Below are 25,223 nucleotides of genomic sequence, written 5' to 3' on the forward strand. Positions count from 1 at the left end.
GTGATCTCACCGCAACACGTGCACTCCATGATGGAGGACACGACTTGGGCCCCAAATATCTGAAAGAGCACCTTCTTCCTTACAGTCCCTCTCAAGTGTTAAGTTATGCAGAGGGAGACCTCTTGGTAGTTTCATTACCTTCAGAAGCTCAGTAGAGGTGGGCGAGAAAGGGCATTCTCAGACCATGGCAGCCCCTAAATTCTGAAATTCTCTCCCCACAGAGGTGCATCTGGTGCCTTCACTGAGCAGTTTTTGAAGAATCCTGGAGAGACTTCATTCTACCCTTGCCTTGGACACTTGAGATGTATATTTTTGGGACCCACCCTATCATTATGATTGTCATTTGTTTTAAATTGTTTTTAACATTTTTTTTCCAATTGCTGGGACCTGCCCTGGGACCTTGGGTTGGAGGGCAGGTAATAAATAATTTTCTTCATCGTTGCTTTCATTAAATTGGGTTATTTTACCCATTGTGCATTGGTAAACCTGAGTTCCTCACCAAGGCTTTTATAGTCATTTCCCCCCTGAATTGGTACCATTTGTTCTCTCAGATATTCTGCAAAAGCCAAACAATGCTGGCCTCAAACATTGTAACTGCATATTGCCTCCCTATATTTTTAAAAATACTCATTGATTGTGTTTTGTTTGGGTTCAGACAGTATTGTTGCAGTACAATAGCCAGTCTTTTATACAAAAATTGTACTCCAACATAAACACTGTAACATCTAAACAAGTCTGGCAGCTTTTCCAGAAGATGGCTTTACAGTGAAAAAAATGTATCTCCTGCTCATTTGTTATGTGAGATCCAATACCTTTTCTCAGAGAATTTGATTCGAGATCTGCATGTACATTTCCAATTACCATGAACAAAAACGAAACAGATTTTTGATCCCCGGTGTGTGTTTGAATGTTTCAACCACTGCATCTTTGGCAAACCAATTCCCTCTATTCTTTTAGAAAGACACAAATGCCCAATTCCTTTGCCCGCAGCCAATTCATTGACCATGCCCAGGAGTATCAAAGTTAACCTGACAAATCCAACACATCTGGTGACCCTGACAGTATGTGACCTTTTCATTCTCTGGGACAAAAAGCTGTGGAATTACTCTAACTGCAAACTTACTTAGAGAACTGGAAGGCTCTTCACATTCATGCCAAACCTTGCTTGCCTTTGGAATAGCAGAATTGTGAACATCCTCCCCCACTCCCACCCCGCCTGCCGTACTCACGTTTTGAGAATTCTTCTTAGAAAACGCTTCCTATAAAATAAAAGGGGGGGCAGTAGGAGTTACTTTAAGTAGCACTTCATTAAAATGATTCCTAAAGTAGCAGAAAGGTGCCCATTATTTCAGGGCCCATTGGGTTTTCTGTGGATTCTGTTTGTTCCAATTCAGCAGGAGGTTTCCACAGGGAAAGCGGCGGAACAAAAACGACAAACAACCACCTCTCGAATTTGTGACTTGAAATCACTTGAAATCATGGGACAAATGAAAGTGTGGATGGGCCCTCAATGACAAGAAACAGACCTGTCATATTTTCTGAGAACAACCACCACCCATGGTTCAATAACTCTACTCAGGAATTTTGCCTAAGCAGGAAACATCTGTCTGGCTGTGTTGGAGACATGGGGTCTTGTGTGCTGCCCCTTTCTCAATGTGGTAACATTAAGACCTGTTGAACTACAACTCCCATCAGCCTCAGCCAGCACAGCCATATTTATGTATTGGAATGACTGGTTTATTTTCAGTAGGTTGCTGGAAATGCTTAACTTTTGCAGATTTAGCTAAAAATATTATACATGCAAACCTGGGGATCAGTCTCGTTGAACATTAATTTTAAGTTACAAAATGCATAAATAATTTGACGTATGTATGCGTGTATGATTTGTGTCTGCCATTGTTAGTTTTTGTTGTGGTTTTTGATCAGCTGTGTTATATGACAAATAAAATGAGGAAAAGAAGTTATTTCTGAGTATTTTATCTTTGACCCAAAAGTTTACATGGGTACATACATGGCTAATCAGAGATTTTAATCAAGGTTTCACCACTCCAGTTCTGTCATTCTCTGTATCACACTGGCTCAAATCCAGTCCAATACCAATCTTTACACACACACACACACACACACACACACACACACACACACACACTCCATTACACAAACCCTTGGCTCAGGATGAGACACTGAAATTATATGAATCTGTTAATATAGAAAGCATTACTTACTTTCACTCTTTCTAAGATATCCATCTATAAGGAAAAAGGAATAAATTATTCAGAGTTTCTTAACTTCGTAAGAGCAAACAGGACATCCTTCTGGATCTCTTGGTGGGTTTTGTTGTCACTAAATATGGTTACCTTCTAGGTAGAGGGTCTTTGGGGATTAGGGGTACTGTATTTCAGCCATCCTACTCCAACGTAGATAACATATCCCAGAAGGCAACACTGAGGAATTACTGAGGAATCCATTATACAATAGGGAATTTCAGGATTTCACAGTGGTCTCCCAAGTTTTTTTTAACATCTACGTACAATAGCTGAGCCCTACTTCTCAGAACAAATTCCTGGGTTTGGAATTACTTAACTAAGTCTGTGTCTTTTGCACCTAGTTCTATTTGGTGGGTCTTGGGATTCTAGCGGAAGCAAAGCCATGTCAGATGTAAACTCCTCCACCCACCACTTGTAGCCTGAAGTGGTACAGCCCTATTTGAATCCACTGAATGTATAAACTGCCCTGGGGCAGGCGGTGGGAAGAGAGATAAGGGGTGGTTTATATCCACTTATATTACATTTTTTTATCTCACTTTTCTTCAATGAAGAGGGTTCATTGCATCAACCCTCTAAGGTAGACTGCCTAGCCTGCTAAGAGAGAAGTCATGTAGGAAGTACTGTGGCTCAGATTTGGATCCTGGTCATCTCACTCCAGGTCTTGACACACTGCCTAGTATACCAGACATATCTCAATATTGGGCACTAAGATTATAGTGGTATCTCAGGTTAAGAACTTAATTCATTCTGGAGGTCCTTTCTTAACCTAAAACTGTTCTTAACATGAGGTGCCACTTTAGCTAATGGGGCCTCCTGCTGCCGCTGCGCTGCCACCGCACGATTTCTGTTCTCATTCTGAAGCAAAGTTCTGAACCTGAGGTACTATTTCTGGGTTAGCGGAGTCTGTAACCTGAAGCATCTGTAACCCGAGGTACCACTGTATATGAAACAACCAGAGAAGAAAAACCTTTCCATTTACTTACCGGCATCTCGATTAATCTTTTCATCTGGAGGGGAAAGAATGTAGGTTATTCAAAGAGGAGAGATTCCAGACATGGGGTTAAGATGGTAAACTCACATCCAGAACCAAATATGCAGCCTGGGGACCTGCCCCACCCACCCACTCTATGTTCTACGGCCAGGCCATTCATAGCTTTAGGCAAAGTGAGGTAGCCACTTCAGACATCAGTTCTTGGGTGTCATGAAAAGGTAGAAATTGTTGGTAGAGGAGAGAGACACACACACCTGGTGCTCTGCCTCAGCTAGGAAAATGTCTATAGCAAGCCCTGCCTAGGGCCCCGATCCAGCTGCTCATACAGCAATGGCTGCAATGCACACCTACAAGCCAGGTGGGATCTTCAACAATATGAGAAAGGAGAACCTCAGTTTAGCCTCTTCATCTCCAAAGCTGCCAGTTGGCTCTAAGAATAAAGATTTCAAGGATGCTACATATGTGGAATCAGCCATGTACGTTGTGCACAGCACCCATTCCCACGTAAGTATCGCATGCTTCCACACACTGAGATAGCAAAGTGCAGGTAGATGCCCCTCCTAGGACATCCCTGGAGGAAGGCAAGGGTCAGTTCCACTTCCCCCATTTAGAATTTCAGCAGAAGGGTGTTGGGGGTCAGGTAGATCCCATGTTTGTCTCAACAACACTCCCCAAGCAGCCCTGCAAGAATAACGATGAGCGCAATCGTGAAAAGAAATAGCGTCATGACCCACCAGAGAAGGAAGTAACAACTCCTGCTTCGTACATGTTAGCGACATAAAATGCAGCAAGGTTATTCCCACCCACCCCCTGTGTTTCAAGTCACATTAGCGCATTGCTGTACACACTAAAGAGGAGGCTGGGATGTCTTCATCCAATGTGCACTCCTTGTTTGGCGTCCCTGCTGCTTTGAGCCCACTCCCAAACTCCTATTCACGAAGCTGTCATCTGTGCATTCACAACAGCTGCCCCAAATCTAAACAGCCCAGCTCAGGAGCAAAGGGCATGTGGTTGCCATTTTCAAATCAGATAGAAGCTGGTTTGAGGGGAGGTGTGTCAAATGGCAGTATGTCTCAAGAAGCTACAGGACACATATGGGTATAGGGTTGTGGCTAATGTCATGTGTAAATGGCTTCAAAAACCAGCAGTGGGAGTGCACTCAAGCCAGAGCAAATGGCAATGTGTACACAGCCCAGTTTTCTTTTAAATCAATGGAATTTTGAATATTCACATTTAGAAAGCCCACGTTATGGCTTTTTAAATGGGAATTTGTCACACATCATTGTGTTGTGCCCACACTTTCTTAAGGTATATGTGCATTCTGTGCTATCTCATCTGCCAACAGACCACTAGGCCAGAAAATTTTCTTCTGGGACACTCTGAGGGTAAAATTCTATACCCCATGTCTTTTTGGACTAAGTTACATTGAACTCAGTGGGGCTTACTCTATTTATCTATTTACTGCATTTGTATCCTGAGAAGGAATACGTAGGATTCCATTGTTAGAGTGTGGTTATAGGCACATATAACTTGGGAGCTGCACTGAAATCAAGGGGATTGGAATATAAGTGTCAACTTAATGCAAAAATCACAATGTCAGATACATTTATATATAGCATTTTACCCAGTTTGGGGTGTCGTCATTCTACAAAAAAGGAAAAAGAAAAGAAGAGAAGTTACTTGATCTTGTTGCTTTCCACATAAAAGATTAAACTACTTATGTGTACAGATCTTTAAGCACACTCTTAGTTATTGGAAGCAACCCCCAATAAAATTAAAAGAGCTTATTAGTTTTGAGTAAATCTGTTTCGGTCATAGAGCTGAGCCAGAATTCCTTAGAAGGTTCTTTTTCCGAGAACATTTTTGAGATTAATTTTTTTCCTCACCCACCCAAGCTCAGAAAAAGTAGACAATTTTGTAGAATTTTCTGCACACACTCAAGAGTGAGAGGCCATCTGCACACAACTCTAATTTAGCATCTAAGGAAGGCCTACAAGTAAGTCCATCCCCTTCAATCTCATCCCATTGTATTTCATTTATTGTTTCACCGGTTACTAGCCTGACACGACCTTTGCACATTCTCTTTAGTATGTACTCTTTCACTTTCCAAAATTACGTTTCCAGAGTTTTTGGTTGTTTTATATAAAAAGGGGGGGACACAATTAACTCGACTTATATAGTGGCCAATACGTTGTATACAACTTCTTTTAAAACTACAGAATGTGTATTTTTGCTGTGCTGCCTTTCAATCTTCTGTTTGAGGGACTCTTGAACCAGTCCAGTTTAAAGAAAAAGTACTGTTAAAGGGGAAAGCAGATGTTTTGAAGTGGCCCACAGACAACAGACTGAGTAGACACACCAGCCACCTGGTCACAATCTTCTTCCACGGGGGTAAGATGTACTGTGTTCTACTTAAATTATAGAAATCTCTAATTTCCAACTCTACAAATAAATTATGCAGGTCTGTATCATCTTCTGCTCTCTCTCTTTGGTGATATGTAAGTAGCAACCTTGGGACCCAGGTGGCGCTGTGGTTAAACCACTGAGCCTAGGGCTTGCTGATCAGAAGGTCGGCGGTTCGAAACCCTGTGACGGGGTGAGCTCCCGTTGCTTGGTCCCAGCTCCTGCCAACCTAGCAGTTCGAAAGCACGTCAAAATGCAAGTAGATAAATAGGAACCGCTACAGCGGGGAAGGTAAACGGCATTTCCATGTGCTGCTCTGGTTTGCCAGAGGCGGCTTTGTCATGCTGGCCACATGACCTGGAAGCTGTACTCGGCCAATAGCTCCCTCGGCCAATGCGAGATGAGCGCGCAACCCCAGAGTCGGTCACGACTGGACCTAATGGTCAGGGGTCCCTTTACCTTTACCTTTAAGTAGCAACCTTAGCACAAGGCATTGTACCCAGGATTATACATGCTTAATTTAGATACAATAATTGAAGAAGGGAAGAAAGGACACAATAATTATCTGTGTGTGTCCATCTACAAGAATATGGAAGGGATGGATCATAAGCCCACATATTCAAGGTGCTAGCCCAAAGAAAGGACAAGGAGAAGAGATTACAATCAGAGAAATGAAATCTGTCATACTCACGTTCCTTCTGCTGCCGAACAAACCAAACTACAAGAAGGAGGGGGGGGGATAGATGTTATTTTTTCCCCTATTGGCTTCCACGTGAGAAATTAAACTGAAACAACCTTTGCACATTTTCCTCTGCTTGTGCACACCTTCTCCTCCAAAACATGTATGATGCATGCTTTCAGGACTCATTCTATACTGTAGTTTAATTGCTTTGAAGTTTTGAATTTTAAATTCGTGGACTGGCTGGTGATGGGTGGCAATACATTTAGTAACATTCATCATCATCTTCTAACCAGAACAGCTTACATGTGACATGTTTTGCAATTTCTTGCTTCAAGTCATGACATGCTAGTAATTTGGCCCAATACTCAACTTCACCTTTTCATTCAGCTAAATCATTTCAATATTAGATATTGAGGTGATAGGAAACACCCAGAGAAGAAAGACACTTCTGTATACTTACTGGTGCGCCTCCCCAAAAATCTTTCCACTAGAAGGGGGGGGGGGAACATAGATTATTAAAAAAAGGCTTTTTTATGTGTGTTTTCATAAACCGCTTCACAATTTATTTGTAACAGTAAGTGGCATATAGATGGGGAATGCCTCACACAACCACATATATTGAAACATCTATGGCAACTTCTTGCAAGGAAAAGGGGGGTTCTCATCTATTTGCTGCCCTCACTTTTTCCTGCTCCCCCACACCTGCCTTTCTCGCTTTGGGGCTTCACACATAGGTTTGAGATGGCAAACACACACACTGAACACTAGGGCATGGATATCCTAAAATGCAGCAGGAAAACTCCTAGGGGCTGTGGGGGGCTTTGTCCCCCACAATAGAATATTTGAAGGTGTCAGCCCCCCCCCCCCAGTTGATAAGCATTTCCAGTCAAATGATTTGTGTGCACTGCATCATGTGATTATGTGGGGTGGTGTTTACCTGTGCACCCACGATATTTTATTGAAGTTGGGACTCCTGCCCCCCCCCATCCTGCCTCAGTCGGTGCAGCTTTCCCACTTTGTATTCAATAGCCAGGGCTAGCCCTACCATTGGGCAAAGAGGGGAAGTCTTATAGGACGGATGTGTTGAAGATTCACTTCCTGTGTCTGCAGTCATGGGATTGCTGCTTATCACATGATGGTGTATATTATCATTCCATAGAGTGGGAAGTGACAAAGACAGGATGTTTGTGTTACTGTGTTCCATGAAGTGGGACTATTGTCCTTTGTTCTTTTCTCTTTGCTGTCTGATGCTAGAGAGAGGGAACCATGTTGCAGTGCTCCGTGTGTGTTTATATGTAAATAAAGTAGATTAGCCAAAAGCTGAGCTGCTGAGGTCTGTTACGCAAACCGCGAACCCTCTGTTGACCCCTGAGTGTGCTGATATCTGTTGGCATCAGTCGCTGTGATGTCCAGGCAGAAGAAAGCTTTTGAAGCTCCCAAATGATCGACCAGGAGGGAGAGAACATGCCAGTCAGGCATGTGTCTCTGCCGAGGTCCTACTTGTGTGTAGGATGACTCCTAATAGGGTGGAACACTTAATACCACAGCAATCATCAAAGCAGTTAAGGCAAGTTAAATCCATCAAAAAGAAGTCATAGCTATGTCCCATGGAAATCGTTTTAGATGTTAAGAGATAGGAAGATCACATTTTGGTTTTGGTTTTTTTACATGGGGAGCTCTTAATGGAGCATTGTACCTGTTATTTCTTATGATGCGTTGTATCCACTACTTCTCATGATGTATGTGCACTGGGTCTTTCTTGCCTGTGCCTATCACATCTCTTCCCCTCTACAGACCACTAGCCTTTATGTTTCTCTCTTGAGGTTTTCCACTGATGCTCTGAGGGTGAAATTCTATACCCTAGTTTGCTGTCCCATTGAACACCATACATTTAAAGCACACTTTCCCCCAGGGAACAAAACTTTACTCCGCATGTAGCTACAATTCCCAGTAAAACTTAATCCTCCAATTCCAAGGATTCTTTGACAGGGAGAGATGTGATTTGAATGTGCTTTAAATATATGGTGTGTACGAAGCCTTTTGTCTGTTTAGGCACCTGTGCATAGGATTGTGCAGCAATTCATGTACAGCATTAAGAATGCAATCCTATAGATGCTTATCTGGGAATAAGCCCTGCTGAACACAATAGGACTTAATTCCAAGGAGATATGCACAGGATAGCATTGTTAGAGTGTGGTTCTAAGCACACATGCCTTTGGCGCTGCATCAGAATCAAGGGAACTAGGATCTCAGTTGCATTTTGACGCAGAAATCACAGCCTCAGGAAAACAAAAGTTATTTTACCCATCCTTGTGTTCCTCTTGAAGAACTCTACAAAAAATTAAAATTAAAATATTATTTGATCTTGTTTGTGCCCACATGGGAAAAGAAACTGCATAGGTGCACAGACCCTTAAGCACACATTTATTTTTTGTAATCAAATGGGGTTATTACTTCCAAGTAAACCTGTTTAGGTGACAGAGCCGAGACAGAGTTCCTCGGGGGTGGAGGGGCCAATTATCCCTGAGAATTTTTTTGAGATTTATCATTTACACAAACACACACACACACACACACACACCCTTGAAAAAGAAGGCCACTTTGTAAATTTGTCTCCCTACTCTATATCAAGCTGCCATCTTCACACAGTTTAGTAGCAGCCTGCTTCTCTAAGGAAAGCTACATGTAGTCAGTTCAAGCCAAAAGTCTTATCCCATTATGCTTCATTTAAATGTTTAGCCCTTACTAGCCCGATGTAATCTTTATACATTTCAACACATTTATATGTGCACTTCCCCCTCCAAAAATTACACCTTTAACAATCGAGAGAAATTAGGCTTCTATCGCTCATCATCACCCATAGTCAGGGCCTGCTTATCCATTCAACAGAATCAAGACCACAGGCTACAAAAAAACAAACAAAATAAAATAGACATTATTCATTCCTGTTGGCTTCCATATGACAAATTGCACAGAATTTCAGGCTCATAAACACATATCCCCAGCAAGAATTGCCTGAGCATCTAAGGGACGTCATCCAAAACATGGCTGGATAGCTCAGTTGGTTAGAGTGTGGTGCTGATAGTGCCAAGGTTGCAAGTTCAATCCCCGTATGGGACAGCTGTATATTCCTGCATTGCAGGGGGTTGATGATCCTTGGGGTCTCTTCCAGCTCTACAAATCTATGATTCTAAGACTTGATATTAATTGCACAAATGCAATTAATGCCTGTGGCCTTGATCCCACTGAATGTTTAAGCAGGCCCCGAGTAAAAAGGGATGGTTTGTGTACACTTGTGTTCCATCTTTAGCTAACCTCTATTTCACTAGATACTGAACTTAAACAAAATAGCCAAAAAGAGGGGGGGGGGAGCTGCTTCCATATACTTACTTGTTGTCTCCCGCCTCCAAAAATTCCTCCAAGCTAGAAGGGAAAGGGACATTGGTTATTCAAACAGACTGGATCTCCTAGTCCGGCCCCAGCAAAAGAAGAAGCTGAAAGGAGCCAGTTGGCTCAATGGCCAGAGATCTTATGAGCGCTATATGTGTACAAATCCAACACCTGAACTGGCCAGACAGCATTGGTTCACAGCACCAATTTCCACATGAATATCACATGGTTCCACATTCACCTAGCAAGCTGCATGCAGAGGCGAGGGCAGGGGTCAGTTGCCCCATTTAGAATCAGTAGCACCGTAGAGCCCAACTAAGTTTGTTCTTGGTATGAGCTTTTGTGTGCATGCACACTTCTTCAGATACCAACACGGCTACCTACCTGAATCTAGGCCCATTTAAAACAGCTAATGCCACAGCCCACCAAAAAAGAAGTCACAACTAAGACCCATTGAAACCAAATGACTCTTAGGTATTCGTATATAGAGCTTTTTCAATGGGGATTCATCACAAATTGTTGTTGGGTTGTACCCATAGGTCTTTTATAAATGTACCTATTCCATCTCTTCCCCTACAATAGACCACTAGTCCTCATACTTCCCTCTTGCAACTTTCCTTTGATGCTCTGTAGGTGAAATCCTGTACTCAATTTCCTGGGAACAAGGTCCATTGAATTCAACTGGTCTTACATCTGAATAGGCATGCGCAGGATTGTGCATTGGGACATATGTTTAGCCTAGAATCCTATGGACGCTGACCTGAGTGTAAGCTCCACTGAACACAAAGGGACTTAGGCTGTGTGCAAACTAAACCTTTAAAGCACACTCAACGCACCGTAGTTTTCCATTCACAGAAATGCAATTCCCAGCAAGGCATTGACCAAGTACAGTGCTCAGAATTCCTTGAGGAAAAGAAGGTGCTTTGAATGGGCTTTAAAGGTACAGCGTGCAGACAGCCTTGCTTCTGAGGTTATGCATAGGACTGCATTGTTAGAGCAAAATTCTAAGCTTGGGAACTGAATTAGAATCAAGGGGACCACAATCCTAGTGCCAGCTTGATATAGAAATCACAACCTTAATTGAACAAAATGTATTTTACCAGTCCTGGGCTTGATTGCTTCGAAGAACTCTACAAAAAATAATAATAATGCAAATGTTATTTGATCTTGTTTGTTTCAGTATGAGAAAAGAACCTGCCTAGGCGCCCAGACCCCTTGGCACACACTGATTCTGAAATGTAAATGGGCTTTTTAGTTTCAAGTTTAGGTCATAGAACTGGGACAGAATATATCAGAAGATGCATTTTCTGAAAATATGTCTGAGGTGCATTACCCCCCCCCCCTGAAAAAAGTGTTGTCGTTCCCCAAGCACTCTCCATTGAGAGGCCATTTGCACAAAGCTCCAGTTTAGGAGCAGTGTCCAAATCTAAGGAAGGCTCAGGGCCGTCCTTTCCATTTGGCTTAGTGGCGCGATACGTAACGGCGCCTCCCCATCAGGGGCGCTGGGCTAATGTTCGAGGCGGCAAGCGAGGTGCTGCCGCTGAAGCAGCCTAGCTCTGCCGCTGCCCCTCCTCCGTTGCACTTGCAGGGGGCAGTTGACTGTATACTCCGCCGTGCGCTGTTCCTGCCACGCCCCCTTGCAACAGCAGGCTTGCTAGCCGCCATTCCAACGGCACCTAGCAAGCCCGCCCAGGCGAGGGGGAGCTGCGGGAGCAGCGCCCGAAAGGGCTCCTTTCGGTGTCCTGTTCCCACCACGCCCCCTCGCAAGAGCAGACTTGCTAGCCGCCGTTCCAATGGCGCCTAGCAAGCCTGCCCAGGCGAGGGGGAGCGGCGGGAGCAGCACCCGAAAGGGCTCCTTTCGGTGCGCTGTTCCCACCATGCCCCCTCACAACAGTAGGCTTGCTAGCCGCAGTTCCAGCAGCACCTAGCAAGCCGGGGGGGGGGGTGCCGGAGGGATTTTGCACCACGGTGCTGGATACCCTTAAGACGGCCCTGGGAAGGTTGCAAGTCATACAGCCACATCAAGATTCCCATCCCATTATTTTTCATTTAATGTTTAGTCCCTTACCAGCCCGATAAAGTCTTAGGACATTTTACTTATACAGTGGTACCTCTACTTACGAATTTAATGCGTTCCGAACGCACATTTGTAAGTCGAAAAAATTTGTAAGTCGAATCCCATAGGAATGCATTGGGAGAAAAAATTCGTAAGTAGAAGCAACCCTATCTAAAAATTCGTAAGTAGAAAAAATCCTATCTAAACCACATCCAAGATGGAGGACGGAGCTCCATTCGTAAGTAGAAACATTCGTAAGTAGAGTTCTTCGTAAGTAGAGGTACCACTGTATGCGCAATTTTTCCTCCCCAAGTTACAGCTTTCACAATTGGAGAAATGAGATTTATACTCACTTGTCTTTTGGCGCCAAGCTGGCTCTACAAATAATAGCAGTATTTAGTAGTAGTAGTCATGTAAAATTCATCATTTGTTTCTCTTGGCTTCACAAGAGAAATGAGAAGCTCAGGCTCATATGCACATACCCCCAGAAAGAATTGCTTGTGGACCTTGGCCAGAGACTGGACAAAATACTAATTGCACAAATGCACTTGAAGCACATTGTCTTTTCTTATGTAAGTAACTGCTCCAGGGAATCCTGAACAGCAGTACTAAAATGGGATGGTTTCCATACACATATTCCATTTCAACTGGGAAACACTGGCCTGCGAGCGCTCCAGTTGGAGAACAGCCTTTACCAAAGGTGTCATGGATTTTGTAGACGCTCGAACTCAGGAGCTAAGAGGAAGGCACACTTAGCAAACCCTCACCATTATCAACTCCCATCCGGAAAGGTATGTCCCCACTGTGGAAAGACGTGTGGATCCAGGATTGGCCTTCACAGTCACTTACGGGCTCATGTTTAAAACGTGTTTATGGAAGACAATCTTACTCGGCTGTGAGTGATCACCAAAGAAGAAGGAGAAGAAGAAGGTTCCATTTCATCCTGCCTTTCTTCAAAAAGCTCAGGACAGGCTAACTAATCCTCCCTATTAATCATCTTGTCAACCCTGTGAGGTAGACCCCGCTGAGCAAGTGGTCACACAGGGAATTTCCTCGCTGAGATTTGGACCCAGGTAATCTTGATACAGAATCTTGTTCTGGTCCATGGGGTCACGAAGAGTCGGACACGACTAAACGATTAAACAACAACAATCTTGATACAAGTATTGGCATGCTACCTGCTAGACGGGAGTGGCTCAAAAAAAAATCCAACCCAATAGCCAACTTCACTTCTCTTTTCTTAGCTAACCTCTTTCTCAGCACTGAGATTGTATGAAGAAGCCAGAGAAGGGAGACCTTTCTCGATACTTACTTCTACACTGTTGATGAGGTCTTCCCACTAGAAAGGAAAGAGACACTGGTTATTCAAAGAGGCTACCTTCTCCCAGGAAAATCCAGCCAGTTCCCTTGCCCAATGCTTGCATCTCCTTCCCACCTGATGTCCTGCCCCCTGACAGCCCTAGATTGCTTTGAGCTACCCAAACAGGTCCACAGTCATCCAGGCCTATCTCAGCCCAACTCAATCAACTCCCGGTTCCCTTGAATTGGTTCAGGACTCAGCTATGCCTGGTGCACAGACCTACAGTAAACATCCATTTGAGACCCGGCGCAAGGAGAATTCGCAACTTCATGTAAATAAAGGTTATTTTACCCATGCGTTATCTCTCGCTTCACTGTCATCCTAGAAAAATACAAATACAAAATGTCATCTGGTCTTGTTTGTTTCCGCATCAGAAATGAGACTGCTTAGGTGTCCTAAACCTTAAACACAGACTTATTATTAGAAGCAATCCCTATTCATATTAAACATGCTTGTTGGTTTCAGGTCAGTCTGTTTAAGAGTTGTAGCTGACATGGAATTCCTCAAGCAATATTTCACCACCCTGAGGTTTCAGATTTGGGGCCCGAAGTCTCAGGGTCTGGGATGCTTCTGCCCTGGCAACCCAGTGGATCACTGATTGGTGAGCCTATATAATTTACCCTTACCCTAAGCTTTGGACTGGGGTCCTAGGCAGCACTTGTTTAGACAGAGGGGTGACATGGAAATCAGTAGGACTAGGATCAGACGGCTCACATGGTTTCTATGAAAAGATAGGGAAGACAGAAAAAGACGAACCACACTTCTCATACTCACCGAGCTAGGGGGGCCACTGTAGTAGATAGGGTAAGGACGACCTGGACTGCCAGGGTAGCCAGAGCCCTGCTACAGAAAGAAAGAAAGAAAGAAAGAAAGAAAGAAAGAAAGAAAGAAAGAAAGAAAGAAAGAAAGAAAGAAAGAAAGAATTGTTGATTTTGTTTCCACAAATTTCTTTTTATAAAACAAAAGGGACCTTCTCTTCCCAGCTTTTAAAATATTTTTTAAAAATATCAGTGATGGGGTGTTTGTGTATCTACACACACACAGACACACACACACACACACACACACACACACACACACACACACATATGGCATAAGTATAAGACATGTTTGGATGGATGAGAGAAACACATCTTCCTCCCTCTAATTGTAATTTATGCTCTTTCCCTTTTCAAATTAAAAGGAAGCACGTTAACAGAAACCCAAGTTGCTGCAGGTGTCCCATGACAATCATTGGTGGACAAGTGTGGTTCCACCTGTGCCAAGGATAGGGAAGCTGTTGTCCTCCAAATTTTGTTGGCCTCTCCCTTCTGGCAGCCCCATTCAGCATGGCCAATGGCCAGGGATGATGGGGCTTACACTGAGCAACACTTGGGTGACCGCAGATTCTCAAAAGAGATTGGTTTATTACCAAACTATTACAACAAAGAGGGCCCAGTGGGGATAGGGGACCTGCGACCTATGGATGTTGTTTGACTCCAACTCCCATCAGCCCAAGCCAGCATGCAGAAGTATCTTGTGAGTGGTGGGCTGAAGGCAGTGGCAGTACTGTGCTTGTTGGGTGGGACAAGACGAGGCAAGGCAGCAAGGCTGGGAGATGCCTGGCTTTGCCGTTGACCATGGCCAACCCAAACGTCCCCTGACGTTGCCAACACATTTCCCTTGCCCCATCCCTGTTCCAACAAATCCAGCTTTTGAGTTTATATGATCAGGCAAAGCAGGGTATAAATGTTTTGGATGATAAATAAATAACCCAGCCCCTATTCCTGTTAGGGAGGATTTGTAGTTTGGGATAGGCAAATCTGTCAGTATCAGCTTGTCATTTTTTGAAACGTCAGTTCTGAACATTTGCAATTTTCGAAAAAGTCATTGTGGAAATGAATCAGTATTTTAGTGCTAGTCCTCCGAATGTACATGTTTGCATACAATTTTGCTTAACAGAATGTATTTTGTGTTGTGTTTTCACTAATCTATGCATTTCAACGGAGGCGTCGGGTCAGCTCAGAGCACACCAATTTCCCCTGCACAAATTTCATTCCTGCACAAGGCATATAGTCTCAAGTGGATTCTTCTGGACTTGGGGGGGGGGGGGAATTGTTAATGCCAGTCAGAAAGCTCCAGCTTCCAAGAAAATCGAGCAAGAACTCGTGAGTGTATCCACCCAACTGAAATAAGTTAAAATGGGGATATTACAGAAGGAGGCCAAAGAAGTGGTCATACTCACCTGGCCAGGGGAGCCAGCATACAAGCCCACCTGCTACAGAGGACAAAAGATAAATTCACTGATCCTGCTTTCTCCCACAGCAATCAGAACTGAATATATGGACAAGCCTTCCCTAAGGTTTGCAAGCTGCCTAGAGATTATTTTACAATCAAAAGAGTCCTATAAAACAATCAAAAGAGACACGGAGCAATGGATTCAAACTACAAGAAAGAAGATTCCACCTAAACATTAGGAAGAACTTAGGAAGAACTTCCTGACAGTAAGAGCTGTTCGACAGTGGAATTTGCTGCCAAGAAGTGTGGTGGAGTCTCCTTCTTTGGAGGTCTTTAAGCAGAGGCTTGACAGCCATATGTCAAGAATACTTTGATGGTGTTTCCTGCTTGGCAGGGGGTTGGAATGGATGGCCCTTGTGGTCTCTTCCAACTCTATGATTCTATGATTCTATTCTATGATTCTATAAACGTCGTGAAATAAAAATAAATAAATATGGTAGGGGTGAGGAGCTTATCACCACATATTCCCATGGGGGGGCGTGCTTCAGGGTCCACAGGTCAAACCCTGGACTGGTGTCCTGGGTTTAGTTTCGGGCTAGATGACAAACAATTGGGTGAAGCTGAATCCTGAGAAGAGGGACGCCCTGTAGGCTTGTACTCCCTTGAAAGAATAGTCTCGTGAACTTAGAGTACACCTGGATCCAATACTGTTACTGGAGGCCTTAGTGGCAGCTCCTCACCTTGGACTGCCATTATTATTATTATTATTATTATTATTATTATTATTATTATTATTTAAATTTGTATGCCACCCTATGCTTGCAAGTCTCAGGGCAGTTCTCAACATAAGATCACAATATAAAAACACAAAACACATAATCAAAATAAAAACAAGAACAACCTAATAATCTCCTCTCCCTGACACATTTTTAAAGGGAGGCTCACCTGGCACCGTTATTAATATCACACAGGTGACATTTGAGAACTACGGTAATAGCAAAGAGAGGGGAAGGCCACCTCGCAAGTCTGCTGCAGCTGCACTTCCTGACCACCCTGAACCATGAACTACTAAACTGGGCCACATAACCTGATGCCCCATATCAAAGAACTTAGAAGAGTTTCTCATACTTACTGCAGAAGCTGGAGGCTGCCAAGGTTGGGCTTGGACACCGACATAAGCCTGAAAAAGACCAAGATACGTAAGCAAGTTGCTCAGTCCTGTCTCTTGCCCACCAGACATCACCACTACAGAAGCACAATGAAACCAAGCAGAACCACAGCACGTATTGACGAGCCAAGTCCAGGTCCTTAAAAAACTGGGGCCAGCCACTGTCAGTACTGGTGCATCCATGCAATGGCAGGAAGCCACAAACAGCTATAATTCGGCATTATGTGTGCTCTGGAGCCAGGGTCGGCCCAAGACATTTTGCCACCTGAGCCAAACCACAAGATGGCAACCCTTTGGGCCACCGCCATAGTTCTGGAAAAGATCAAGACACAGAGGTTACTCAGTTCTGGCCCAACACACATCATCTCCATAAACTGCTTCTGAATACCAGTTGCCGGAAACTACGAGAGGGGAGTGGACTCTTGAGCTCAGATCCTGCTTGCAGGTTTCCCACAGGCATCTGATGAGAACAGGATGCTGGACTAGATGGGCCTAATCCAGCAGGATCTTCTCGGGGTCTTTTTGTTAGGGACCTTGGAGAGGAATTGGTGCTCTTCTAGACAGATAGACTCTGCCTAGGGAGTGTGGTGTTAGTCCTTTAAGAGGTTTCTTATATTTCAGAGGAAAACCTGCCATGCAGTTTATGCAGGAGGCTGTTGCTCAGCTAGAAGCAGACTGCATGTGTGAGTTGTGCGTGAGGCACAGAACAGGGCCGTGTTTAAATAAATCTGAAAACCATCCTCTGGTTGTTAAATAAATGAAACAACACTATACGGAGGAAACGTGACATCAGTCTTTACTGGTGCATCTGAGACAGCATCGTGGGCAGAACCATACAAACTGTAACTTGTGCTTGAGCTTGCTTTTCCCTCCTCCCTCCCCAATCCTCTTTCCTCATGTGCCATGTCTTTTTAGATTGTGAGTCTGGGGGCAGGGACTGCCTTTGAAGGAGATTTCTGCACGTCACTCTTTTTGACTAAAAGCTGGGGGTATCAGTGCCTTGGATACAGGGGCGTCGCAATAGGGGGCGGGGCGCCCTGGGCTCCACTCTGCAGGGGGCAGCACGGCGCCCCCTCGCCCCCTCCACCGACAGCTGGCGCTACCGTGGCGGTGGCACAACCACCATCGCGGAGGCCCCAATGTTGCTGGCCTCGCCCATCGCTTCTTCCTGGTGGGGCGGAGGCAAGGGGCGGGCCAGAGTGCAGCGTCGGCAGTGGCCACTGATGCCCCTCACTGCTCTGCCTGAGCAGGAAGAAGCACAAAGCGCGCTACGGAGCGGGATGCCGGCGGTGGTGCTCCAGCGCCTGGATCCGAGGATCCCGATGCTAGTGCGGCAGCGCTGGCAACCTGCTCAGGCGGAGCGGCAAGGGGCATCAGCGAGCTACGGAATGGGTTGCCACCGCCGCCACCACTCTGGCATAAAGATCCTCAGATCTGGGTGCTGGAGCACTGCCCCCCCCCCGGCAACCTGCTCCATAGTGCGCACACGCAAGCAACCTGCTCCGTCATGCGCATGCGTCACAACGTAGTGACGTTACGTCACAACACATGCTTCACGACATATGTGTCATGACGCATGCGTCACGACGGAGCGGGATGCCGCTCCAGGCAGCATGTACACGCATGCTTGCATACAATATAAATAAACCAAATAAGCAAGGAAACCTGGAGCACCTGCGTGGGTTTCGTTTTGGCCATGCCCACCACTGGCATGCAGCTCTCAGTTTTAAGCATCCTTCCATATTTCCACTCCATTTAAAATGAGTTTCCAAGCTTAATTCAAAGTGCTTCTTTTATCCTTAAAAGCACTAACCCAAATACCTGCTTGCCTGCCTTCTCTTGTATCAACTGGAGATTGTCACCTTAAGCGTTTTTCCGGACAACCCCTCCATCTGAAGTGTAGTGAGTGGAGACCAGAGAGAGAACCCTTTTGATGGTGACTCCCTGCCTTCTGCAGGGAGGTCCACCTGGTGCCTTCATTACCATTATTACCAAAAACTCTGAAGAACTAAGAGAGCGAAGAGAGGGATACAAGTGAAGGCTGCCTCAGAGTCCGCTCCAGCTGATTTCTCAATGCTCAGTTTCTGAGCCATGTACTACTAAGTGATATCTAAACCAAGCTGCATAGTCTTCTAACGCCCCATATCAAAGAACCTAGAATCATCCAAAGAAGAGTTTCTCATACTTACTGAGGGAGGTGGAGGCTGCCAGGGTTGGGCTTGGACACCGACATAAGCCTGAAAAGACCAAGATATGTAAGCAAGTTGCTCAGTCCTGTCTCTTGCCCACCAGACATCACCACTATAGAAGCACAATGAAACCAAGCAGAACCACAGCACGTATTGACGAGCCAAGTCCAGGTCCTTAAAAAACTGGGGCCAGCCACTGTCATCCACGCAATGGCAGGAAGCCACAAGCAGCTATAATTCAACATTATATGTGCTCTGGAGCTAGGGTCGGCCCAAGACATTTTGCCACCTGAGCCAAACCACAAAATGGCCCACCTGCCCTGCCAGGGAAGAAGGGGTGGGTGAAGATCGACATTACAAGCAAGGGAGGGGAGTAAAGATTGGGAATCAAATCAACCTTGTCTGACGGTTGAAGTGGGAATCAAAGGCTGTTGCAGGGAGGAATGGGATGGGACTTGCTCTGAATCATGCTGGGCAGATGCAGAGGGCAACCTCCATCATCTTAGGGGTGGGAGGAGACCAGCAGTATCTCCTATTCAATGAGAGACTACTGTAGAGGTGGCATTAGGGCTGCTGCTCTGGAGGCGGAAAATCCAGCCTCCAAGGAGCTGGCTATAGTTGTTGCTACAACAGTAGCGGTGGCAGCAGGATGTGTGTTCCTTGGACCTGAATCTGCTGCCCCCATGGATTATTCTGCCCAAGGCAGTTGCCTCAACTTGTCTTATGAGTGGGCCGGCCCTGACTGAGGCTGGCTCTGGTCAAAATTAAACCAGGCATAGAGTTGCCATATTTCAAAAAGTGAAAATCCAGATACAAGAGTTGTTAAGGGGGGCACAGTTGTTGAGCATTTTTAAAAGTTTTGTTGAGTTTTTCTGGCGAAATCACAAAAAATGACGTATTTTAGCTATTTTAAAGAAAAATACAGTGGAACCTCAGTTTGCGACCGCCTCCGTTTACGACGAACTCGGAGGGCAACCGCCGCGGACCCAGAAGTATTTACCTCCGGGTTCCGTGCGCACGTGCACAGAAGCGCTCTATCGGCGCTTTGCACACATGCAGAAGCATGTCTTCGGCGAGCGACGAACTCGGGGAGCGACCGGCTCCCCAGAATGGATCGTCATCATAAAGCAAGGTACCACTGTAGGCAAAAACGACACTGCTGACGTAGGTTGCCATGCACCTGGATTTTCCAGGACATTTTATCTGATTTCCGCAAAGGCACTGCTTCTGACTGCAGTATTCCAAGTATGTCCGGGAAATTCTGGACGTATGCCAACCCTAAGCAGGGCTTGGAAAAGGTCGTTCTCCAGATTCCCCCTCCATCTGCAGCATGGTGGTTGGAGGTCAGAGAGAAAACCTTTTCAGTAGCTATCAGAGGGTGTATTAATCGAGCGAAATTGTGTCATACCCCATACTCTCAATCATCCAAGGAAGCGTTTCTCATACTTACCGAATTTTGGCCATCGTAAGAACCCTGAAAAAGATTGAGATGCGTTATTTGTCACACTCACATCTTCACAATGAAATTACAATGATGGCAAGCAGAACTACCAAGTGAGACCACAGAGAGAGAGAGAGAGAGAGAGAGAGAGAGAGAGAGAGAGAGAGAGAGCCTTTTCAGTGGTGGCTCTCTGTCCCAGAATGCCCTCCCTGTTCAAATATTATTTTTTAAAAAATTGCTGCATAAACGTACACCGCCAACATTAAAAAATTAAGGCTGCATAAACGTACATCCCCAACACCACCCAATAACCCTGGGAACTGTAATTTACCCTTCAGACAGCTACAATTCCCAGCACCCATAACATACTGCAATTCCCAAGATTTGGGGGTTGTGTGAGCTTTAACTTTGCTTTATATGCAAGGTGTAATAAGCAACCTAAGAGAACAAAGAGCAGAATGAAGACAGAGACCACCTCAGACCTTGCTCCAGCTGCACTCTCTGATAAACACCCTCCCCTGAATAATGTACTACCAATTGATATATTGAGCTATGTAGCTTAATATCCCAAAGCCATGGGCGTACCCAGCGAGGGCAGGGGGGCAGCTCCCCCCCCGAAGCAAAAATAATAATTACTGTATTTTACGGACCATAACCCGCACTTTTTCCCTCTGAAAACTGAAGGGGAAAAGTCACTGTGGGTTATGGGAAAACGGGCTGTTTCCGCCCCCTCCACGGCTGCAGCCAGTGGCAGGAACGTGAGGAGGGCAAGAAGCAGCCTGAAAGCGCGGCTGCAGCCAGCGACAGGAACGTGGGAGGGGGGAGGAGCAGCCTGAGCTGGGGGGCAGCGGACGGGAGCTCCATCCTTCTTTCCATCCTTCCTTCCCCACTCTTTCTTCCTTCCTTTTTCTCTCTCTCTCCCTCCCTCCCTTCTCTCTCTCTCTCTCTCTCTCACCCCTTCTTTCTTTCTTTCTTTCTTTCTTTCTTTCTTTCTTTCTTTCTTTCTTTCTTTCTCTCTCCTTCCTTCCTTCCCTCCCTCCTTCCTTCCTTCCTTCCCTCTCTCTTCCCCTCTCTCGCCCCTCCCCCAGTTTTGATCCTGGGTACGCCCCTGCCCATAGCACAGAGTCACTATGATCCAAAGAAAACTTTCTCATACTTACTGGAGGAGGAGGCTGAGGTGGAGGTGGAGGAGGTACATTTGGGCCCGAATAACTAACCTGTAAAAGATCAAGAGACAAAGGTGCTTCAGTCCTTTTTCTTGCCCATCCTCACATCGAAACCAAAAATCAGTGTGGATAAGCTTGCTGTTGAGATTTGCAGGAAATTCCATCCCTATCTATAGCCCTTGGCTGCCCCCACGTGGAAATTTATTTGCACACAAACTTATCATTCCAGGAAAAGCTTAGGTCCAGTGCATTTGATAGGATCCTGTAAGCTGACCATCCCTGCCTAGGGTGAGAAGAGGTGGAATGTCACAAGCAGGGCATGGGTGCAACATTTCCAGCCCACTCTTCTCCCCAGTATAAAGATGCTTCACCCTGTGCATGGTTGAAGCATGGAATTTGCTAGCACAGGATGTAGTGCTGGCTGGAAGCTTGGATGGCTTTAAAAGGGGGGTTAGACAAATTTATGGGGGGGCTAAGGCTTCCGTGACTACTAGCCACAAGGGCTGTGTACTGCCTTCAGTTATTGGACATCATTAGTGTGGAGAGTTGCTGTTGTACTCATGCGCTGCTTTGGGGCTTCTCATAGGCATCTGGTTGGCCACTGTGAGAACAGGATGCTGGACTAGATGGGTCTTTGGTCTGATCAAGTAGGACCCTGGAAGAAGATGGCTAATTCTAGCTCAGAACAGGACTGGTCCTGTTAAAGAAGTCAGGCTGTTTTGTTGCAGATCCTACTCGCGTAGCATCTTTTTAGAGAGAAAGCATAACAAAAGCAGATGGACAAAATGTGAGATACTTACGGAGGCACCAAAACCAGCACCGCTGGGATTCCACTGAGATATATAAAAAAAGCAATTGAAACGATGCTGTTAGTTTCCACGAATTTAATTTGAAATAGACTCTGAGACATAAGCCATTATTTGCAAGCAGGATTCACAGTACGATCCTATTCATTCCGATTCAGAGTCAGAAGTAAATTCCATTGAGTTCAATGGGATGTACGCCCTGGTAAGTGCGCATAGGAGTTCTGCCCTAGTTACTCTCTTATTTCCGAGTACGAAAGGGTTTGTTGCGTTCTCTGGAAGCACTGTATGTGGACTCAAGCCCTGTCCGCAATTGGGAGATATTAACATAAGGGAAAACAAGGTTTTAACCCAAAAGCTCCCCACTTCAGACAGTCACCTTCCATGTTGCAAGAAGGAGTGGAGAAGAAATCCAACACACTTGTATTCATCTGCCCTTTCCGAAACAATGCGCAAACTGAAATGCAGACACCCTTCAAAATTACCAGCCAGGTAATGTGTACAGACATGCATGCACAATACCAGGGTAAAGTGTGAGCATTAGTGAAAATAGCACACAAAATGTATTACATTAAGGGGTACTGTCTTGCAGAAATGTGTATATTAGAGGAAATTGCATGCAAACATGTAAACTTAGGAGAAATTCATACTGAAATGCTGATGAATTTTCAGAATTACTTTTTATTTAATGTAATCTACTTGGAGAACTGAGCTAAAGAGAAATGAAAAACTGAGATAAGTCAACTAACACAGCAATTTGGGGGGGGGGGTACAGAGTTACCACACCGGCCCCCACTGCTTCTTCTTACAGGCAAGGTGCCCTCTCGAAACTCTCTGGTTTTTATAAACAGTGCCTTGACTTCCGTTACTGAAGGAAGGCAGAGGTATCTACTAATTATTTTGGCAAACTGTTTGTTCGCTATGCATTTGGACTTCCATAACTAAATCTTGCATGATGGTTCCTGAGATCAAGGAGCAGGTTTTCATCTATGTTTGGATCAGATGACATTTTGAATCAAAGGGGCAAACTGAACCTTTAAAAACTGTCCTGATTTTAACCACTAGTTTCAATTTTTATCTATTGTTTTTTTATAATTCCCAAGCAATGCTGGGTACGGGGCTTCTGGTAAATAAATAACATGACACTTTTGATTCACATTGATTTAGGTTCCCGCCCCCCTGCCCCCAACTAGCATCCAGTTAAAAGCTGATGCTGTACTTCTCCTAGAAGTCCGTTTCCATCTCACCTGTGCATCCGTTTCCCTTGCACAAAGTGCAGAGATTAAAAGAACTGCAGCTACAACTGGGAGCTTCATTTTAGCCCGGGATCAGGCTTCCGTCCCGGGTGTGAAATCGTTCAAAGGTGTGAACTGGTGGCTCGGAAGCTGCTATTTATTGACCCATCACCATAAGCCACACTGCCCAAATTTAAAGCGTCCATTGAGAGTGTCGCCAAATTACCTTATCAGGAAGGAAAGGTCAGAGGAACTGATTCATCACAGGAACACTCTTGCGGAAAGGACACTCTGCTTCCAGAGCCAACTGCTACGTGGACTCTTAAACGCCTCTGTAATGGAATATTAATATCTCTTCAACAACCACATTTGGATCCCTTAATATTTTGACTTCATTATGTGGGACAGATACGTTTTGTTGATTTTCAATACCATGTTTTATGTGTTTTCACCGTAGCATAGTTAATACCTGAAAAAGGGACACAGGTGGCGCTGTGGTGTAAACCACTGAACCTCTTGGGTTTGCCGATCGGAAGGTCGGTGGTTCAAATCCTGAGCTGCTGTTGTTCTGTCCCAGCTCCTGCCAACCTAGCAGTTCAAAAGCACGCCAGTGCAAGTAGATAAATAGGTACAGCTGCGGCGGGAAGGTAAATGGCATTTCCTTGTGCTCTGGTTTCCATCACTGTGTTCCATTGTGCCAGAAGCGGCTTAGTCATGCTGGCCACATGACCCAGAAAGCTTTCTGTGGACACACGCCGGCTCCCTTGGCCTGAAGCGAGGTGGGCGCTGCATCCCATAGTTGCCTTTGACTGGACCTTAACCATTCAGGGGTCATTTACTTTTACTTTACCTAACACTTGCAACGATATAAAAACTGCAAACTTGACCAAGCTTATGATTAGCAAGATAAACGACTTAGTTTGGTGAAGTTGTTAGTTTACTGAAAACCCCAGACAGAAACTTTAAGGATTTTTGGAAACCCTTTATTATTGACATTACACTCAGAATTTAGGATTCTTTTCTGCAGCCTGGGCCCAAGACATATAGGGCTTTATAGGTCATAACCAGCTCTTTGAATTCTGTATGGAAACTTGCATAAAGCTTACACTATGTCCCAGGGCTGGCCCACCCATGAAATGGGGTGAAGCAGCCGCTATGGGCAGTGGAAGCCCCCAAAGCAGGGCCCCCAAGGCACAACCCACCCTGCCTCCTCTACCACTCGCAGAAAAGCCACACTGATTTCCAGCAAGATCTCACCAAGATCTTGTGAGATCTCATGCACTCCACAATATCTCATGAGAGTTTGGCAAGGTCTCATGAGATTTTGTGATTTCTCACTGGAAATTGGCACCAGTGCCAACACCACTTCAACAGCTGTGGAGGCAGGGGCACAGGAAGTGTGATAGCAGCAGGGTGAGATGGCACTTCCTGCTCCACCTCAAGTGGTGAAACAGGATATGCCGCCCCTGTTATGTTTGGTCTTCCTTGAGCATTCATTCTCATTTGTTTGCGGGGCAATACTACAATAATGTGTTTGTGTAGAGTTTATACAACTTCCTGCAAATCCTTTGTTTAGTCCACACTTCTCGCCTTCCTTACCATAAAATGACAGGGTTTTTGTTTTGTTTTGAAGTGGATTTCTTGTGCTAGGCCCCTAGGGTAACAGAGTGCTGTAACTTTAATTGTGCAAAAGTAACTTTCTGGTAGAAGGGATGCGGGTGGCACTGTAGGTTAAATCACAGAGCCTAGGGCTTGCTGATCAGAAGGTTGGCGGTTCGAATCCCCGCGACAGGGTGAGCTCCCATTGCTCAGTCCCAGCTCCTGCCAACCTAGCAGTTTGAAAGCACATTAAAGT

At 45.1% G+C, this 25,223-nt stretch overlaps 1 protein-coding gene across 1 annotated transcript in view; it reads right to left on the reverse strand.

Moving 5' to 3' along the window:
• LOC118086295 (uncharacterized) overlaps window positions 1-22,157 on the reverse strand; it is a 34,393-nt gene extending 12,236 nt beyond the window's left edge. Inside the window, exons 1-19 of the mRNA XM_088672566.1 lie at window positions 22,131-22,157; window positions 21,325-21,381; window positions 20,174-20,197; window positions 18,724-18,771; window positions 16,499-16,546; window positions 15,374-15,406; window positions 13,924-13,992; window positions 13,441-13,470; window positions 13,102-13,128; window positions 12,143-12,166; window positions 10,834-10,863; window positions 9,734-9,766; window positions 8,648-8,674; window positions 6,804-6,830; window positions 6,353-6,379; window positions 4,883-4,903; window positions 3,251-3,274; window positions 2,226-2,249; window positions 1,230-1,259 (exon numbers count right to left, since the gene is read on the reverse strand). Of these exons, the coding sequence (XP_088528692.1) occupies window positions 1,230-1,259; window positions 2,226-2,249; window positions 3,251-3,274 (78 nt within the window). The 5' untranslated portion in view covers window positions 4,883-4,903; window positions 6,353-6,379; window positions 6,804-6,830; ... (11 more) ...; window positions 21,325-21,381; window positions 22,131-22,157. The remainder of the gene's footprint in view (window positions 1-1,229; window positions 1,260-2,225; window positions 2,250-3,250; window positions 3,275-4,882; window positions 4,904-6,352; window positions 6,380-6,803; window positions 6,831-8,647; window positions 8,675-9,733; window positions 9,767-10,833; window positions 10,864-12,142; window positions 12,167-13,101; window positions 13,129-13,440; window positions 13,471-13,923; window positions 13,993-15,373; window positions 15,407-16,498; window positions 16,547-18,723; window positions 18,772-20,173; window positions 20,198-21,324; window positions 21,382-22,130) is intronic.
• Window positions 22,158-25,223: the final 3,066 nt, after the last annotated feature.

The sequence above is a fragment of the Zootoca vivipara genome, chromosome 6, assembly GCF_965207765.1.
Source record: "Zootoca vivipara chromosome 6, rZooViv2.hap1.1, whole genome shotgun sequence".
Taxonomy (NCBI): Eukaryota; Metazoa; Chordata; class Lepidosauria; order Squamata; family Lacertidae; genus Zootoca; species Zootoca vivipara.